This window comes from Antechinus flavipes, chromosome 5, assembly GCF_016432865.1.
Source record: "Antechinus flavipes isolate AdamAnt ecotype Samford, QLD, Australia chromosome 5, AdamAnt_v2, whole genome shotgun sequence".
NCBI classification, from domain to species: Eukaryota; Metazoa; Chordata; class Mammalia; order Dasyuromorphia; family Dasyuridae; genus Antechinus; species Antechinus flavipes.
Window position 1 is genome coordinate 289,634,091 of NC_067402.1, and position 18,978 is coordinate 289,653,068.

The following is an 18,978-nucleotide window of genomic DNA, read 5'->3' on the forward strand; positions in this document are numbered from 1 at the left end:
GTTTCTCGCCTTGACTGGTGGGGAAACAGAGGCTGCGAGGGAAAGCGCCTTGGGGAGGGGCTCACAGAGGGGCTGGGGGCTCCCCCTCCCCCAGTGCGGAGGGGAAGGGGGCGGGTCCCCGCGAGGGGCTGGGGCTGAGGGGGAGGCTCTGCGGGGATGGTTCACTTGCGCATCACGTGGTGCCGGTGGCAGATCCCAGTAGTGACGGCGGCGGCAGCATCCCTCCTTCCCCGCCCGCCGCCTCCCTCCCAGCCCAGCCGCTGCTCCGGGCCAGGGGAAGGCGAGCCCAGGAGGGAGGGAGGCCGGGGCCGGAGCCCCTTGTCTGAGCGGGGAGCCTGAGCCGCGGCCCGCTCCCCGCCCCCCCCCCCCCAGAGCATCTCCAAAGACAAAGGGAAGATTCATGTCCAAAGGTAGGGGCCGGGCGCGGGCCATGCGCGGGGGGAGCGGCCGGGAGGGGAGGGGGCGCCGGGGGAGGGTCGTGGGGGGGGCTGTCCGCCCCAGCAAGGCCACGGCTGTAGCCACGGCAGCCACCGCCCGGCCCTGCCCCCGGAGACCGGCAGGGAGGCTGCTGCGGGGATGTGCTCACACACTCACCCTGACATGGCAGGATGCATGCTCCGAGACTAACGGGGGGGGCCCTCATCCTCGGCGCCCCCCTCATCCTCAGGGCCCCCCATCCTCGGCAACCCCCGCCCCCCGCCCCTCGGGCAGCTCCCTGTCGGGACAGGCTCCTTGACACAAGGCAGGAGCCGAGCTCTCACAGGCAGGGACCCGCTGCAGCTGTCCACCCCGGAGCCGGCCCAAGGGCACGCTCACACCCCCCACCATGCCCGGGGCTCCCCGCTCCCACGCTCACATGGCCAGCGGGAGGGGGGCCGGGATGGCCTTCCTGGGACGTGACAGCTGGGGGGGAGGGGGCCGGGCCCCCAGCCTGGGGGAAGGCGGGGAGGGGAGGAGGGGAGAACAAAAGGGGGAGGGGGACCCCAGGGGCTGCGGCCGGCCAAGGCCTGCCAGGCTGGAGAGGCTGCAGGTGAGCCGTGGGCAGCCTCTGAGCTCGGGGCCAGACAAAGACAGGGCTGGTTTTTCCAGCCGCTTCCTTCGCCTTGGGGCCAGCCGAGTGTGGGGGAGGGGGAGGCGGCTCCTTCCTGGGGGGAGCTCAGGGGTCTCTGTGGGCCGGGCCGCTGTCCAGAGGGCTCCACGGGAGCCTCCTCTGCAGCCCCGAGCCGAGGGGTTTGGCCCCAGTAACGTGGCCACCTCCAAGCTGGGGAGGAAAAGCAGGAAGGGGCCGTGGAGAGAGCCCGGGAGGGCCTGGATTCAAATCCTGCGGGAGTGGGCAAGTCTGTGTCCTGGGCCTCGGGCTTCCCATCTGCACAGCAGAGGCTGGCGGGACCCCCACTGCCCTCTCTGGGCCGCAGGTTCCCCAGCGCTAAAATGGTGCGATTGGATCAGGTGTCCTCGAAGGCCCTTTGAGCCCCGGGTCCGAGACCCTGCAGCTCTCTCCTGCTCTGCATCTCGAGGGCGGCCGATGTCCCGGAGCAGACCCCTGAGGGGCGGGCGCAGGGTCGGGTGGGCGCCTTCCTCGGTCATCGGCGTGGGGCCTCCCCTCTGAGGAGGAGCCATGGCTGCTCCCAAATGTCCGTCACTGAGCCCCAGATGGGGAGTCGCAGGAGGTCCCAGGGAGGAGTCCCAGGGAGGAGGAGTCCCAGGGAGGAGTCCCAGGGAGCTGGCAGGGCCCGACCATAGGGCCGGAGGACAGCAGAGCCGGGACCAGGATGTGCCCACAGTGGCCGCCCAGGCTCGGGAGGCAGTCTGCCGGCCTCGCAGCAAAGGCTGGGCAACCAGACCTTGGGGAGGGGGCTCCGCAGGGCCAGGAGGTCGGACAAGGGGCCCTCTGGTGGCAGGGGCAGGGGGCCCGTGTTCTACCCCTGGCTGGCTGCCACCCGGCTCCCGTGCGCCTCTGGGTGAGGGGCAGCCCTCTCAGGGCTGGAACCCACGGCCTTGCAGAGAGCAAGGCAGGGAGGGGCCGTGGAGAGAGCCCGGGAGGGCCTGGATTCAAATCCTGCGGGAGTGGGCAAGTCTGTGTCCTGGGCCTCGGGCTTCCCATCTGCACAGCAGAGGCTGGCGGGACCCCCACTGCCCTCTCTGGGCCGCAGGTTCCCCAGCGCTAAAATGGTGCGATTGGATCAGGTGTCCTCGAAGGCCCTTTGAGCCCCGGGTCCGAGACCCTGCAGCTCTCTCCTGCTCTGCATCTCGAGGGCGGCCGATGTCCCGGAGCAGACCCCTGAGGGGCGGGCACAGGGTCGGGTGGGCGCCTTCCTCGGTCATCGGCGTGGGGCCTCCCCTCTGAGGAGGAGCCATGGCTGCTCCCAAATGTCCGTCACTGAGCCCCAGATGGGGAGTCGCAGGAGGTCCCAGGGAGGAGGAGTCCCAGGGAGGAGTCCCAGGGAGGAGTCCCAGGGAGCTGGCAGGGTCCGACCATAGGGCCGGAGGACAGCAGAGCTGGGACCAGGATGTGCCCACAGTGGCCGCCCAGGCTCGGGAGGTAGTCTGCCGGCCTCGCAGCAAAGGCTGGGCAACCAGACCTTGGGGAGGGGGCTCCGCAGGGCCAGGAGGTCGGACAAGGGGCCCTCTGGTGGCAGGGGCAGGGGGCCCGTGTTCTACCCCTGGCTGGCTGCCACCCGGCTCCCGTGCGCCTCTGGGTGAGGGGCAGCCCTCTCAGGGCTGGAACCCACGGCCTTGCAGAGAGCAAGGCAGGGAGGGAGCTGCAGAGAGCCCCGGGTGCTCGGGAGAGGAGCCAGGGAGGCCGGAGACCCGAGCCAGCCGGGGCACCCCGGGCACTGCCCCCCTGCCCGCCTCAGCCTACTCGCAACGGGGCGAGTAATTCCCATGTGCGCCTGGGTGGCTGCCGGCCGTGTCCAAGGGAGACGGGCGGGTGTGCGGGCGAAAGTGGGAAGAAAGCTCCGGCCTCCCCTCAGCCTTTGCTGTCCCTTGGCGCTCCTGCCTGGCGCCGGACACAGGCCCGTGAGGCCGTCACACACCGCGGTGACAGGGAGCGAGTCACAGCCAGCAAGGGGCTGGGGGGGTGTGGGGGTCCCTCATCAGACCTCCATCCCCGGGAGAGCGTCACAGAATGGCAGGGCTGGTGGTGGGGGTGGGGGAAGGAGCACGGAACATGGAAACCGGGGCCGGGAGGGGGCTTAGAACAGGGGGTGTCAGCTGGGAGGGGGCTTAGAACAGGGGGTGTCAGGGCTGGGAGGGGGCTTAGAACAGGGGCTGTCAGGGCTGGGAGAGAGCTTAGAACAGGGGGTGTCAGGGCGGGGGGGGCTTAGAACAGGGGATGTCAGGGCTGCAACAGGGGGGTTCTCAATCGGGCCGGTGGGCCCCGGTGAGGGCTGCAGCATGAACGTTTCTTACAAGCAGGGGCTGCCTCACTTTGTCTTCATGACACTCAGATCTCCTAGTGTGTGCCAGCACATAGTAGGCGCTCACTGGATGCCTGTTTATTGACTGAGCTGCAGAATTGCAGTGGGCATCAGGAGGAGGCAGCGGCAGGATTAAACTCGGGTCCTGTGCCTCGGGGGTTCCTCGGAGCCAGGGAGGCAGGAAGAGGGGGCGCCATTAGCAGATACGGGGGAGCCTGGGGCCACGGCAGGGAGGGAGAAAGCTGGATCCGAGGGGCAGCGGGGGCAGTCGCTGAGCCGGGGCCGAGTTCTGGACCGATCCCGGGGCTGAGAGTCAGCTGCCTGAGAGGTGATAACTGAAGCCTCGGGAGGGGATGAGATCACAGAGAGGAGAGGTGCCCAAGGACACAGCACAGGGCGCCCCATGTAAGGGAGCTGGGGAGCAAGGGACAGGGGTGGGAACCCAGGGGGCCCCCAGGGTCAGAGGTCAAGGAGCGTGACACGGAGCTTGGAAGGAGCCTTCTGGGGACAGGGCTCAGGACAAGAGGCAGCGTAAAAGGGCCTGGGGGGAGGGAGTCGGGAACCAAGATGGCGGCTTCCCTTCTCGGGGCCGAGGGGGAGCCCTGGGTGCAGAGCCCAGCCCTGTTGGGTAATCGTGGGAGCCTGGCCGGGAGGGTGGGGGGAGATTCTCTGATCAAAACGGATCCTCCTGCAGTTTCTGCTGCGTCGTCAGTGCACCTGTCGGGGGCGCTGCCTGTGGCCCCAAACACCTGTCAGGAGCCCCTCTGGCCCCTCTTTGGGAGGAGGAGGCCACAAACCAAATTGGGGGTGCCCCGGGCCACTGGGAGGGAGACACTCTGGAGCCTGGGCTAGAGGGCGGGCAGGGGAGGGAGCCCTGGAGGCCCAACCAAGCCTTGTCCAAAGCCAGGCTCAGGCGCAGAGCAGGCAGAGCCGGAGGCTCGGGGACCTGGGGACCCTGCGCCTCCTTCCCTCTCTCCTAGGGGAGTACTCTGGCTGAGGGAGACCATCGTTCCTGGCTTCTTCAGCAAGAAGATTCTAGGCTCCCTCCCAGCTCTGACAGCCCCTGTTCTAAGTTCCCTCCCAGCCCTGACGTAACTTGTTCTAGGCTCCCTCCCGGCTCGTTCAGCCCCTGTTCTAGGCTCCCTCCTGGCTCGGACAGCCCCTGTTCTAGGCTCCCTCCTGGCTCGTTCAGCCCCTGTTCTAGGCTCCCTCCCGGCTCGGACAGCCCCTGTTCTACGGGCCCATTAAGCACAGGTTCTATAGCATTTAAGAGAATGATGCCTCCAGGCCCCGCCCAGAAGTGGCGAAGGAGCACCCACTGAGGGCGGGCAGGTTCCTCGGGACAGACTTCTCCGGAGGCCGCAGGGGCTTGGAGGCCGTTCTGGCTCCGTGACCGGTGTGCCCCCGCCCCCCCCCCCTGCAGGGCTGGCAGAGAGCAGGACCGAAGTCACCATGTCGGAGCTGGTCGCAGAGCCCAGGCCCAAGCCGGCCGTGCCCATGAAGCCCCTCGGCATCGGCTCCAACCTGCTGGGCTACATCGGCATCGACACCATCATCGAGCAGATGCGCAAGAAGACCATGAAGACGGGCTTCGACTTCAACATCATGGTTGTGGGTAAGCGGGGAGGCCGGCGCCGCTGGTCAGCTCTGCCCCCTCCGAGCAGGCCCGCCCGGGAGCCAGGAGCGCCTGCACAGCCGGGAGCTCCTGCCTGGGAGGCCCTTTAGCCTCGGTTTCCCCTTTACCCCCACCCCCACCTCCTGGGCCGGGGCTGGACACAGAGCCCTGAAAGCCAGCCGGCTGGGAGGCGGCCGGAGCCCGGGTTCAGATCGTCCTCTTCTCTCTGAGCTTTTTGGTCCCTCCTTGGCTCCCCATCCAGGTCAGAGCGGGCTGGGCAAGTCGACCCTCATTAACACCCTCTTCAAATCCCAAGTGAGCCGGAAGTCAGCCAGCTGGAACCGGGAGGAGAAAATCCCCAAGACGGTGGAGATCAAGGCCATCGGGCATGGTGAGTGGGACTGTCACAGCCAGGCCCCGAGGCCGAGTCCCATCAGGCCCCCCCCCCCCCCACGGAGGAGCTGCCCTCTGGCCTCCCCGAGGCTCCTCCCCAAGGCTCCTCCCCGAGGCTCCTCCCCAAGGCTCCTCCCCGAGGAACAGCTGGGTCTGCAGGCAGATGGAGGTGGGATTCCCAGAGGGGCGCCGGCCCTCCCCGCCCCCATCCCGCGGGGAGCCGGTCACCGACACAATTAACTTCCTAACGATTAATAACGCGGGATCCCGCTCTCCTGCCCCAGCTGGATCCGAGTCAGCTTCCCCCGGGACAGCTCGGCTTTGATTGGGAAGGATATTTTTCTATTTGCCTGCTGGGAGATCCAGGGGATCAGAGCTATCCCCGGCCCCGGGAGGAGGGGGTGGGGGGGACTCTCCGCCTCAGGGACCAATGACACACATTTCCCGGTCATGATCCCGGCAATAACCGGTCATCGATCCGGTTAGGAGCCTTGGGGATACAGCTAGGGACAGGGATCGCAGCTGCTTCTTTCTCCCTCCTCCCACACAACTTCTGGCAGTCCTGGAACTCAGACCCAGCTGAGCCAGACATCGGGCTCAAGCCAGAGTTTTCCTTCCCTGTAAAATGGAAGCACTGCTTAAGCCCTTTATAAAAAATGGAAGCACTGCTCAAACCTCAGTTTTCCTTCCCTGTAAAATGGAACCACTTCACGGGGCTCAAACGAGAGGGGACTTTGCCGGCCTGTCCAGATGTCCCATATTATTGTCACCGCGATTGCTCCTGGCCGTGTGCTCCCAAGGCCAGATCTGTGCAGGGCCATCCCTCTGAGCTCAGCCCGGGAGCGCTGCCTCCTCGGAGCCTTTCCTGGCTGTCCTGTCCCCCATGAGTCACCTTTGCATTCATATAAGCACCGGGGGGGGGGGGTGGGGGGGTGTCAAAGCCTTCCTGGGGCAACCCAAAAGGGGATGGAGCTGCCTCAGGAGGTAGTGAGCTCCCTGTCCCTGGAGGGAGTCAGGTAGAGGCCGGATAACCCCTGTAGGACATGTTCGGGGGAGGCTCTGTTCCTTGTTGGTGCTCGATAAATGCTTACCCCCTCCCCCATCCGTGACTCCTTTAGAAGGGGAGGGCGCTGGGTCCCGGGGATTCTGGCCCAGTCACGGTCAAGGAAGGCGCTCACTGTGGCCTGAAGGACGGCGTGGGTGGGGTTGGAGAGGCGGAGAGGCGGAAAGGGCGTTCCAGGCTCTGCGGCAGCAAAGGCTCAGAGATGGGGGCTTTCCCAGCAGTCACTGCTGGGGGGAGTGGAGGGGGCGGGAAGGGGGGGCCGGGGCGGGCCCCAGGCGGCACCCTTGTCCTGTCTGTCACCGCAGTGATCGAGGAAGGCGGAGTCAAGATGAAGCTGACCGTCATCGACACCCCGGGCTTCGGAGACCAGATCAACAACGAGAACTGGTGCGTCCCCCGGCGGTCCCAGGCCTAGAGCCCGTGTGGCGGGGGCGGGGCATCGGGGCACTAAGGGCCCCGGGGAGCTGCATCTGGCTCTGATCACGTGGCCCAGCACACAGTAGGGGCTTACTAAATGCTTCAGGACCGGGCAGCCCGCCAGGCAAGAACCCTGAAGCCTGAGGAATAGTGGAAGCAGGACAGGGGCGTGGGGGGGCTCCTTCTTTAAGTGTTTGGGGGCCTCCGAGATGTTCTGCTGGGCCCCTGTGGGTGGGGGAAGGGATGGGCGGAGCCCCCAAGGGCCCCAGAGCGCCCTGATGATGAGGGCGGGCCCAAGGGCTCCGTGACCCTGGAGGCCGGGCCGGCCTCCGCCCCTGCCCTCGGCGGGCCTCCGACCGCCCATGTCCGGCCTCCTTAGCTGGGAGCCCATCGAGAAGTACATCAACGAACAGTACGAGAAATTCCTGAAGGAGGAGGTGAACATCGCCAGGAAGAAGCGCATCCCGGACACGCGCGTGCACTGCTGCCTCTACTTCATCTCTCCCACGGGACACTCGTGAGTGCCCGCCCCCCCCCCAGCACAAAGGAGGGCCCGGGCTGCCTGCTGCCCCCTGGCAGTGCCCGCTAGCTCCCGGGCAGTGCCAACAGGCTCACGGGAGCTGACGCAATCTCAGCGGCCACAGAGTCCAACCCTCTTAGTTAGGAAGTGGCCAGGGCAGGATTTGAATCCAGATCCTGAGACTCGTGCTGTGAGGAACGGGTGGCTGTGGGGAGGGGCCACCTCCCCCGCCTTCCCTCATTTGCTCCTCCATCGGACAAGCCCCTTGTCCAGTCACTGGTGCCCGGGATGGCCAGGGGCAGGGAGGGCAGTGCAGAGGCTGCTGGACCTTTTCTCCCACAGACCGCGACGGGCCAGGGTGGAGGGGCTCGGGAAGGGGGCCGCGAGGGGCGGCTGGCCCGGGGGTCTGAGCCCAACTCTGGAGGGGCCCCGGGTCCTCCGCCTGCCTCAGCTTCCTCCCCTGCAGAACGGCCCGCGCCCCTCAGACCCCTCCCCGTCCTCCTGTCCCCGGCAGGGGGCCGGGGCCCTCACTTCCTGCTTCTCCCCCCGGGCCAGGCTGAGACCCCTGGACCTGGAGTTCATGAAGCATCTCAGCAAAGTGGTCAACATCGTGCCCATCATCGCCAAGGCCGACACCATGACCCTGGAAGAGAAGATGGAGTTCAAACAGAGGGTGAGCCCACCATGGCCCCCGCACCCCTGCTCTGGCCCCTCCGGGAGGCCTTCCCTGCGGGCCCCCGCCCACCCTGCCCTGTGGACCCCACGTTTGCCCCTTCTACTGGGGAGCGGTCTGAGCTTGGGGGGCCCACAGCCAGGATTTGGGCCGAGCTGAATCCCGCTCCTGCGGCCCCCTGCCCGACGAGGAGCTGGACAAGCTGACCCCGGGGGCCTGTGTGAGCTCTGCCCCTTCTGAGACCCTCCGCCTCCTGCTCTGCTCTGTGAGGTCCCTTCTGACCCTTGGTCTCGGCTTCTGGCCCCCAGGTCCGGAAGGAGCTCGAGGTCAACGGCATTGAGTTTTACCCGCAGAAGGAGTTTGACGAAGACCTGGAGGACAAGACGGAGAACGACAAGATCAGGGTAGGGGCCGACAGAGTGGAAGCCCCCTGAGGGCAGGAAACCCCCCCACCCCAGGTTTCTGGGGCTTTAAGACCGTGGTGGAGGCGGCCTAGCAGAGGGAGCAGATGGACTTGGAGCCGCAGGGTGCAGGGGGAGAAGTAGCTGCCCCGACCCTGCTGCGGTGGGGGGCGGGCCTGGGCCCCTCAGGGGCAGCGAGGCACCTTACTGACCCAGCTGTGAGATTGGAACCCAGGCCCTTGGACTCCAGACTCAGGGAGTCCACTGCCCCGGACCGAGGGGAGCGCGCCTCGTGGGCAGGACTGGCTGGAGGAGAATGACCTTGAGCCCCCGGCGGTGTCTCCCCTCCAGCAGGAGAGCATGCCCTTTGCCGTGGTGGGAAGCGACAAGGAGTATCAGGTCAATGGCAAGAGGGTCCTTGGGAGAAAAACCCCCTGGGGAATCATCGAAGGTAAGAGCGGCATCTACTGACTTTTATTGGGCACCTGCTGGGTGCCTAATGCTGGGCTGGGAGCTGTGCAAGAGATATGGTGCCTGTGCCAAGGCTCTGCATACAGTGGGTGCTAAATAAGTGTATGCCACTGGAAGAAGATGTGTGTTGTTCAGCTGGGCAGCAGGAGGGGGAGGGGTCCTGTCCTCAGGGAGGCTGCCAGTCTGTTAACAAGCAGACAGCCGCGGGCAAACCGGCTGAGAAAAGTCACCCGACCTTGCAGATGGGGAGACTGAGGCCTCCGGAGCTTGAGGGGCTTGTGCCGGGCTGCACCAGCAAGCATCAGACCCCGGGGGGGGCATCCTCCCGCCAGAGCGCCCCTTGCTCTGACCCTGCCCAACCAGAGTGTGACAGCAAGGCCGTCCGTCTGTCCTTGTCCTGGACGCCCTGCCACTCTCACTGCCACTGGGGCCCCCAGGTCTTTTTCAGCGGGATTGTTCTCCAGCCCCATCCCCTTAGTCTGTGGCCGGCAGAGATCTGGAACCCAAGAGGCGGAAGGGCACCCGATGGCCTAGTCTAGAAGCACAGGGTTCCTGACTGTCACTGGCTGGTGGAATGGCAGGGGGCGGTCGTCGAGCTTCTCCACCTGTAAAAGGGGCAGCCCCAACCGCCCCTGCCTGCGTGCCAGGAGTCAGGGGTGCCCAGAAAAGAGCCCGGGAGTCTTCTGCAGGGCCTCTCCTTGCTGGAGGGGTGGAGCTCGTCCCCCCTCCGACAGGAGAAGCCGAGGCCGACCTCCGCGCCCCTCTGGCGAAGGGGAGCCCCGCTCCCCAGGGCCTTGTTCTTATGAGGTGCAGGAGAGGCAAAACTCAGACCCGGCTCCCCAGGGCCCAGAGTCTCGGTGGCCAGGCGAGGGCCGTCCCCGGAGCTCGAGTCGTCACGTGGGATGAGAAAGGGTGGTCTGGGGGCACAGAAGTAATGGGGCTCCCAAAGCACCAGACTGAGGAAAACGGGACGCAGATGGCTCCCCCGCCGCTCCCGCTGCTGCACGAGTGAGCCTCGGAGCTGGAAAACAAGTGGCGGCCGTCCCCCCGAGGCGGGCCGGCTGTGAGAACCTGTCTTGGCTAATTATCCCTTCGTGATTTGTGGCAGACTAGCAGACTGATTAGGGCCGACAGCAAGGGGAGTCCAAATGGCAGCTTCTGGGTGACCTTGGGGTCGACCGGCCGGGGTAGTGGTGTCCCAAAGGCTGCCCCGCAGGCCGCACCTGGGCCCAGGCTCCCGCCTGCACAGCCCAGCTTCAGGCCCCGAGGTTCCTTCTCTAGTTTCTCCTCTCCCAGACCCTCCATTGCAGATGGTTTCTCCCAGGGGGCTTTGTCTTGTCTAGGGAGGGACGGGCACCACCTCCCCCCAGTCTCTGGATCTATGAGCTTTTCTCCCCCGTGACTTTGAGAGGAAGGTGCTCTCTGAGGCTGTTAGTGATTTGGGGGCTCTCAGCAACCCTGCAGGCTTTTGGGGGGCTACTTTGGTTCTTTTTCCTGAAGGAAGCCATCCTTCTCTTTCCTATTTCCCAAGATGCTTCCTGCCTGAGTGATGTTTATTACTGGGCAATTCTATGACTTCTGATCCTCTGGGAATTACAGCTGCATCCTGAAGCACTTGGGGTTAAGTGACTTGCTTGGGGTCAAACAGTTAGGGAGTGTTAAATGTCTGAGGTCACATTTGAACTCAGGTCCTCCTGACTTCAGGTCTGGTGCTCTATCCACTGCGCCATCCAGCTGCCCCACCTGTCCATTATTCTTTCTTGGAGCATATATCTCCCAGTCAGCCAGGGAAGCAAGAACTGGAAAGCCATTTTTGACACACAGTTTGCCCATTTTTCTTGGCCAACTCATTTTGACGGCCCCAAGCGTGTCCTTGGGTGGGGAACTACTTCCCCGTGTGTGATAGCCGTGCCATGGCTCGGGTGGCAGAATACGGAAAAGGGAGACAATTTTCCCGACCTGTTCTTTGGCGTTCTTTGCTGGAAGGGACTGTCGGGCACGGAAGTTTCAGAGAGGGCCCAGCCAGACTGAATCCATTCTCTCTCCCTGGGAACCACAGCCGCGGGAAGGGACGAGGGACGGTGCTGGTCCATGGGCTGGGATCTAAAGTTTGCCGTCAATCACCACGGCACCTGGCCTTTCTGAAGCACGGGCCTATAAGAGATGCTTGCTGACTAGTCGAGATCAAAGTAGTTGACCGAGCGTTTTCCCATCCATTAGCTCATCCCATCTTCCCAATAGTCACGTGAGGTAGGAAATGCAAATATGACTATCCTCATTTTACAGATGAGGAAACTGAGGTTTAAAAGAGAAAGTAACTTGCTCAAGATCACCTAGCTCCTATCCAAGAAAGGAGCCGTAGGGCCCTCGCCATAACAGAACTGGGTCTGACTTCGGAGGGTCTCTCTCAAGAGCTTTCGGGCCGATTGCCGTTAGCGTTGGCGAACGGGAATGTCCGTACCCGCTGTGTGTTTCTCAGAAGCACAGTCTCTGGCTGAAGCATCCATCCAGAGCAACGTCAGTAGCTGACCCGTTTTGCTTTCCCTCAAAGATCCTCCTGCAAGCACTCAGGCTAATGAGATAGAAGCTACCGGACAGATTACATTTACCCCGACAAAATTGCAGATTCACCAGGGAGCCCCCGAATCATCTTTAGGAGCTTTCTCTTTCCAGGGGTTATGAAACCACCCTGCCTGTGGTGGGTGCCAGCTGTCTGGGCAGTTTGGGTGACTCATGGCGTTAGTGAAGGGAGAGTCCAGGGGGGCTTCCCAGAGTGCTCCTTCTGGCGCCCCACTGTTGCTGATAAAAGCACTGACACTTTGGTCATGTTGGGATGAAATGGAAACCGTTGGTTTCAGACTGTGTCTGACCGCCAGGGTTTACAGGGCCGTCATAGAAGGAGGGATTGCCTGAGTTCTGCTTGGCCCCGGAAGGCAGAACAGGATGTGGTGGGCGGTGGGTGCAGAAGAGCAGATGCGAGCTTCACGTCAGGAAAACTTCCTCACAGTGAAAGCTAAGCAAAGGTGGAACCCATCGGGGCGCCCTCAACCTGGAGGACCAGTGGCTAGTCAGGAACTCCATACAGAGGAGGCAGCCCGTTCTAGGCGCCGAGGTGTCTGCCCGCTGTCTCCCCCATTCTGAGCTCCCCGAGTAAGGATTGCCTGTCTTTGGCCTTCTTCTGTATCCCCGCTGCTCGGCACGGGGCCTGGGCTATAGGAAGTACTTAGTAAATGCTTATTGATTGCTCGAGATCTTGGGATACTATGAGCTCCCCCTTAGCCTCCTGAAGCCTTTCTTGCCCATCCCAGCCCACGCCGATCCCTCCTTCCTGGGGGCTGGAGCTCATGCCTTCTCCATCCTCTTCCTGGAAGGTCCCCCTAAGGGAGGAGGGTGAGAGTATGTCCAATCACATTCTGAGATCCTTGAGGACAACTTCAGCCGTGGGTTGTGCATAACTGAACAAGGGGGTCGTGAAAAAATTGGCAGCAATAAAAGGGGTCACAAGTGGCAGAGGAGGCGGAGCTTAAAGCCTGCCGGGACCATGTGCACAGTCACTTCTTAGTAAATACTTGGCTGATGAATGAATGAGTTAATGAGTGACATGGAGCTCAGGGCTGGGCGGTTATACAGTAATGTGCTTTTAAGAGGTCCCTGGAGCCCACCCTCCCCTTCTGCAGATTGGCTTAAAGTAACTTCTCTCTGTTTTGGATTTTCAGTGGAAAACCTGACCCACTGTGAGTTTGCCTTGCTCAGAGACTTTGTCATCAGGTAAGGTCCTCCCTGAAATATGGACCCAGTTTAGTCAGACCAGCGGAACTGGCAGAGATGACCCCAGCCTCAGGCTCCCCCCCTCCCAACTCCTCTCTGCTTCCGGGGAGGATGGAGCCCCAGAGAGCAGGCCTCCTCCCTTCACAGGGAGCCCGGTGGTGGGCCCCGCCGACGCCGGCTGCCTGCCCCCTGCCTGAGAGGTGCCCACCTGGCCCCTTCTCTCCTCAAGGGGATTAGGAACAAGCACTTACATGCACCAGGCTCTGTGCTGCTCTACAAAATTATATATTATATATATTATAATCATAATGATTATAAACATCATTTGGGAGGGGATGTGGGTGTTCTCCCTATTTTACAGATGAGGAAACTGAGGCAGAAGTGAAGTGGGTTACTCAGGGTCCTGCAGCTAGCAAGTATCCATGGAGGGGAGGGGGTTTTCTCTTCCACCCGGCCCCAGTGCCCACTGAGCTGCCAGCCACTGAAGAGTCAGCTGCAGGGGGTGCTGCCTGCCCTTGATGAAGCCCCCTCCCTCTTCCTCCTCTCCACCCAAGGTGCAGCAGGAACCCTGAGGGGAATCTCTGCCTGAGGCCGGAGCCCTGGGCCTGGCATAGAGGGCCCAGCCAGTCACTGACCCCCTCTGCCTGCAGAAAAAGGAGATCTGAGGATCCTGGCTCTGCCCCTGCTGGGACCCTGAGCCTTAGTTTCCCCCTCTGTAAAACCCATAGGGGAGAGGAGAGCCCAGACGGTCCTCTCCAGCCCCAGAGCCCGTGGTCATGGTTCTGCAGGCATCCCCTCCCGCTTTCAGGGGACAAAGGGGGACTTGGGCCTGTCCTCGGGGGTCTCACAGTCTGGTGACAGGAAGTTAGTTAGCAACAGGAGCCAGAGACAGCGCCTGGCGGCCGGCCTGCAGTCACAACAGCAGCTCAATCCAGCCTCACTCCCTTCCCCGCTGGGGCAGCCTGTGAGCCCAACCCCTTTGGCCGTCCAGCCCGGGCTGGGCTGGGAGCTGACCCCTGGCTTCCTCTCCCTCTCGCTCTCCTTCAGGACCCACCTCCAGGACCTCAAGGAAGTCACCCACAACATCCACTACGAGACCTACCGGGCCCGGCGGCTCAACGACAATGGCGGCCTCCCTCCGGTGAGCACGGGCACGGCGGGCAGCCGGGGCACACGGGATGCCTGTGGCTCACCCTGCCCCCCTGTCCTAGCCCACTTAGACACGTGTCCAACAGGCCCCTGGTGTTTGTGGAAGAGCGTGAGCCCATGTGATGTGCGTGTTGGGCTGGGCTGTTCTCTCAGCCTTCCCTCCCTAACAGCCCCTTCTCCATTTGGTTCTTCCCCATAGCCCCCCCCCCAATCTGGGTGGGGGAGGGAAGGGCCAGTGGGGCTGCTCGGGAGTCAGAGATTTGTGGGAACTCAGGGATGTGGTCAGCAGCCAAGGCAGGAGGTGCTGGGGAGAGCTTCAGGCCCACGGGCATCTAGGGAGGGCGGAAGAGAATGCCAGCCCTGCACCCGCATCTTGTCCACTGTCCAGCAGCCGCCATCTGTCATGAAGCTGCCTGCTGTTTACCCATCAGCCACTGCCTGCTCAGTCCCCACTTCCTTCCACCCTTCTCTGTCCCCATCTCTTTTTCTTTCCCCTCTTCTCTCCCTCTCCTTCCTCCCTCTTTTTCCCTCCTTTCCCCCTCCCTCCCTTCTTCCCTTCCTCCCTTCCTCCTCTCCTCCCTCCTCCCTCTCTCCTCCTCTCTCCCTTCCTCTCTTCTCTCTCTCTCCCTCCCTCTCTCTCCTCTCTCTCCCTCCTTCCCTTCCTCCCTTTCTCCTCTCCTCCTTCCTCCCTCTCTCTTCCTCCTCTCTCCTCTCTCTCTTCTCTCTCTCTCTCTCCCTTCCTCTCTCCTCTCTCTCCTCCTCTCCTCCCTCCTTCTCCCTCTCTCTCCTCTCTCTCCTCTCTCTCCCTCCTTCCCTTCCTCCCTTCTTCCTCTCCTCCTCCTCCCTCTCTTCTTTCTCTCTCTCCCTCCCCCTCTCTCCTCTCTCCCTCCCTCCTTCTCCCTTTCTCCTCCTCCTCTCTCCCTCCTCTCCTCCCTCCTTTTCCCTCTCTCTCTCCTCTCTCTCCCTCCCTCTCTCTTCTCTCTCTCTCTCTCCCTCCCTCCTTCTCCCTCTCTCTCCCTCCTTCCCTTCCTCCCTTCTTCCTCTCCTCCTCCTCCCTCCCTCTCTCTTCCTCCTCTCTCCTCTCTCTCTTCTCTCTCTCTCCCTTCCTCTCTCCTCTCTCTCCTCCTCTCCTCCCTCCTTCTCCCTCTCTCCTCTCTCTCTCCTCTCTCTCCCTCCTTCCCTTCCTCCCTTCCTCCTCTCCTCCTCCTCTCTCTTCTCTCTCTCTCTCTCCCTCCCCCTCTCTCCTCTCTCCTCCTCTCTCCCTCCTTTTCCCTCTCTCTCTCCCTCTCTCTTCCTCCCTCTCTCCTCCTCCTCCTCTCTCCCTCCCTCCCTCTCCCCCTCCTCCCTCTTTCTCCCTCCTCCTTTTCCCCCTTCACCCGCACGGCTTTTTGCTCCCAGCCTGCCTGCATGTAGGGCGCCAGCCTCATTTAGCATTCTGGACCTGGGAGTCAGGAGAGCCAGGTCAAGTCCAGGTTCTGACAGCTGGGGGAGCCTCTCTGTGCCTCGGGCTCTTGCTCGGGACAATGAGCACTATCTCTTCTGGGCCCAGGCCCCGCCTGCCCAGGGAGCCCCGTCCTGGGCCCCGCGTTTCCGGCCCGGGGTGGCCGGGGGGCTTGGCAGGGAGGCCACGAAGGATCCGTAGGAGAGGAGCCTGGCAGCACTGACCACTGGCCGTGACCTCTTTCTCCTGGTCCGTTCCATAGGCACCTCATCCATCAAATGTCACCTCCTTCAAGGGCTTGGAAAAATAAGTCCCAGAGACGCTAGATTGAGCAGGTCAGTGGGAAGGAGGCCAGAGCAGTGGGCCCGGAGCGCCCCGAGCACCAGGACCCCGACTCCCGGGTGTCTGGCTCTCCCGGTCCGGCGCCCACTCGCCCTCTCCCCCCGTCCCCCCCCGGGCCCCTCCCTCCCTGTAAGCTCCTGCCACCAGAACTCAGTGGCTGGCTGCCGCCTCCAGGTGCTGATGGCGGCCGGGCCTCAGGCCAGGCCTGTGCCAACAGGGCCGCTCTAGACTGCAGGAGAGTGGGGGCCGGTGAGGGGGCAGCAGCGAGGGGTGGCAGGGAGTCGGGGCTCCCCGGGCCCTCATCCGCTCTCCTCCCCCTTCCCCACAGGGAGAAGGCGTCCTTCCTCCAGTGCCAGCTTCCCCCCGCCCCGCCGCTGCCGCCGCCACCGAATGAAGGTCATTTCCAGGCTGCTCCTCCTCCCCCCGCTGCCCCCCACCCCGGCCGCTCACCCTTCAGGGACGAGGTCTCTAGTGCTCTGCCAACTGTCCACCTGCCAAGCTCTGCCCACAGTGGGAGGGAGAGGGGCCAGTGCCGTCCTGCCTGCCCCCACGGGTCCCTCTGGGCGCCTGGCTCTGCTGGGCCAGCACCCTCACCTGCTCCAGCTTCTGCAGACCCATAGCCAGCCATTCACCGCCTTCTCCAAGGGAAATGGCACCGAGCCCCCCTCCACCAGGCTTCCTGGGCCGCTGTCCTGGACTCCGGGAACTGGGAGGGCTTCTCCTCTGGTTCCTCACCTCCAGGGGTGAGCCCCAGCATGGGGCCGGGGGGACCTGGCCCCTGTGTCATCGGGTGGGGCTAGATGGTACCCCAGGCTTGGCTGGCGCAGAGCGTGGCCAACATCCCCCCCGCCCCTCCCCCATGACGAGAAGCCCAGGAGGAGACAAGTAGCCTGAAAGCACATTTTTCTTTATCCTTAACTTAAAAAAAAAAAAAAAAAAAAAAGTTTAGAAAGCCCGTGAGATGTGAAGTTGCAGATAGAGCTCCCCCCCCCCAGTCTGTGTCCCTTAGCAATAAGAGGAGATGCCCGTCCCTCCCGGCCCCCGCCCCGAGCCCCCGTTAATGTGAGTTTTGGCCTAGATGGGCCTCGGGCCTGTAGAGCCCCGATGCATGAGTGTGTGTGTGTTGCCCGACACTGCCGTCCCGACCGGGTCTTCGGGAAACGCCTGCCCTTTCTCCAGCGGGGCACGGTGGCCCCCGAGAACCAGGGGCCCGGCGAGGGGCCCGAGCCAGCTGGCGGCGATGGCAGCCCCGACCCACCACAAGCCACCCGCCACACACCGTGTCGACTTTGACTTTCTATGTATTGTTTAATTCCACAAGACTTTGCTGTTTGAACAAGAGGGACCTGGTCTGCTTGTTATTTCTTCGCCGCTGACCACTGCCCCGGCCCCCCATCCCCTCACCCTCTCTGGGCTTGCCACGGACCTGGGGGTCCTTCACGGCCAAGCCCTGCCCCGAGCCTGTCTATACCCAGCATCAAATCCGACAAGTCCCCCTTCTCGGGGGTGAGCCCAGCCCCGGCCCAGCAACCCCCCATCCTGGGGCAGAAGGCCTCAGCAAGACCTGCCCTTGTTTGTTGTAAAGAAACCTGTGAAAGGGCCTTTTAACTCCACTCCCAAGTAAACCTATTCCCATAGACACAAAGTAACAGGAGGAGGGAGCAGCACAAAGTAATGGAGGGGAGAAGCAGTAACCAGGGAGGTCAGGAAAGGGCTCATGCAGAAAGGGGCCCTTGAACTGAGCCCGGAGGCAGAGGTGTGGAGGCCGGCTTCTATATTGCCCCCCTCCCCAAGAGGCCTGGTGGAGAAAGGGGGAGCAGCTTTGCCACGCCCTTCTCCCTTCAGGGGCTCCAGGCCAATGGCAAGACGACAGGGCTCTGTCCTTGGTCCTAGCCAGGAGGAAATGCCTATAGGCCCTTGGGCAGGGCAGGGGAAAGGCCCCGGGGGGGCCTTTGCTTTGGGTGTGTGGCCCAGGACGGGCCAGTCTGGGCCTCCCTCTTGCAGTCTGGGCAGCGGGGAAAGTGTTGCTCCCACAATCTGAGACCAGAGGCTGCCATCGACCCCCTGGGCAACATGGGTAAGTCACTTCCCAGAAAGAACCGGGGAGCCGGAAGGGCCTTGGGGACCACTTAGGGACCACCTTGCGGACCCCCTTCCTCTACAAATCCTGCCTGAGACTTCAAAGGAAGGGCCACCGCCTCACGGGACAGCCTTCCCACCCCGGGACAGCTTGAAGCCCTACACTCTTCGTTCTCCCAGGCTTCTCTTGTCCCCACTAAGTACACACAGCCAGCTTTTCCCACGGTGCCCAGATTTGTGCCCGGTTTCACAAGGAGGCCGCTACAGGGCTGGAGGATGGGAACATCCTCACCTTCCCTTCCCTCCAAGTCGACTCACATCAACTCTTGTGGCCACCTGATGGAGCTTGGGCTAGCCCATGAAGTAGCACAAGTAACAAGCATTGATTAAATGCCTGCTGTGTGCCAGGGGCCTGCCCGCAAGGAGCGTTAGCCAAGCATTTTACATATTTTAATACTCGCTGGATGGAGATGTTTAAATAGTAACAGCAAGCCTTTATGCAGCACCTACTGCATGCCAGATGCTTTACATCACGCGGGGAGGAAGGTGCTCCTATCCCTCACTCCCAGGTGATGAAGGCGCAGCTAGCCAGTGTGTGGATTTGAACTCAGGTTTTGCTGCCTCTGAGCATCGGGGCAACCTGTTCATTACCGTAGGTGCTTCATAAGACCACAGAACAATCCCCTCATTTTACAGAGGAGGAAACTGAGGCAGCAAGGTGAAGGGATTGCTGAGCTAGAAAATGGCGAGATGGGATTTGAACCCAGAGCCTTTTGCCTGTGGTGCTAATCCCAATATTTTGAAAAGGAGGGAATAAGCACTAACTATGCATTTACTGTGTGCATTGTGCTAATCCCTGAGGAGAACTCAGAGAAAAAGCCCCGGCAACGAGGGGCATTAGGAAGGTATTATTAGGCCCATTTTACAGATAGGGACGCTAAAGTCCAGAGGGGTGGCAGAGCTTTTCCTAGGTCACAAAACCACACACGCTACATTCGAACCCGCAATTCGCCAGCCTCCAGAACGAGTTTAAACCGCCGTCAGGCACAGCCTGCGAGGGGCGGAGCCTAGGAAAGATCGGACTGTGATATCATCGGCCCGGGGCGCGGTCTCCCTCCCTCCCCATCATTTACATTGTCTCTCTTGTGCCGTCCCTTTCCCCGCCCAAGGGGCGTGTCCGGATCAGACCCTGCCCCCGGGTGTTCTGGAAACCAGACCCCGCCC

General features: G+C 62.7%; 1 protein-coding gene across 3 annotated transcripts; it reads left to right on the forward strand.

Moving 5' to 3' along the window:
* The first annotated feature begins 161 nt into the window (after positions 1 to 161).
* SEPTIN3 (septin 3) lies at positions 162 to 17,016 on the forward strand. 3 transcript variants are annotated; one of them, XM_051962238.1, is made up of 12 exons: positions 162 to 410; positions 4,846 to 5,037; positions 5,300 to 5,428; positions 6,799 to 6,880; positions 7,290 to 7,427; positions 7,986 to 8,103; positions 8,412 to 8,507; positions 8,856 to 8,955; positions 12,692 to 12,743; positions 13,791 to 13,884; positions 15,596 to 15,668; positions 16,004 to 17,016. In XM_051962238.1, the coding sequence occupies exons 1-11, from the start codon at positions 401 to 403 to the stop codon at positions 15,641 to 15,643; spliced, it is 1,059 nt and encodes a 352-aa protein (XP_051818198.1). In that variant the 5' UTR covers positions 162 to 400; the 3' UTR covers positions 15,644 to 15,668; positions 16,004 to 17,016. The 3 variants fall into 3 exon arrangements, with proteins under 3 accessions (XP_051818198.1, XP_051818196.1, XP_051818197.1); XM_051962236.1 differs by lacking the exon at positions 15,596 to 15,668; XM_051962237.1 differs by lacking the exon at positions 15,596 to 15,668 and having other exon boundaries at positions 8,859 to 8,955.
* Positions 17,017 to 18,978: the final 1,962 nt, after the last annotated feature.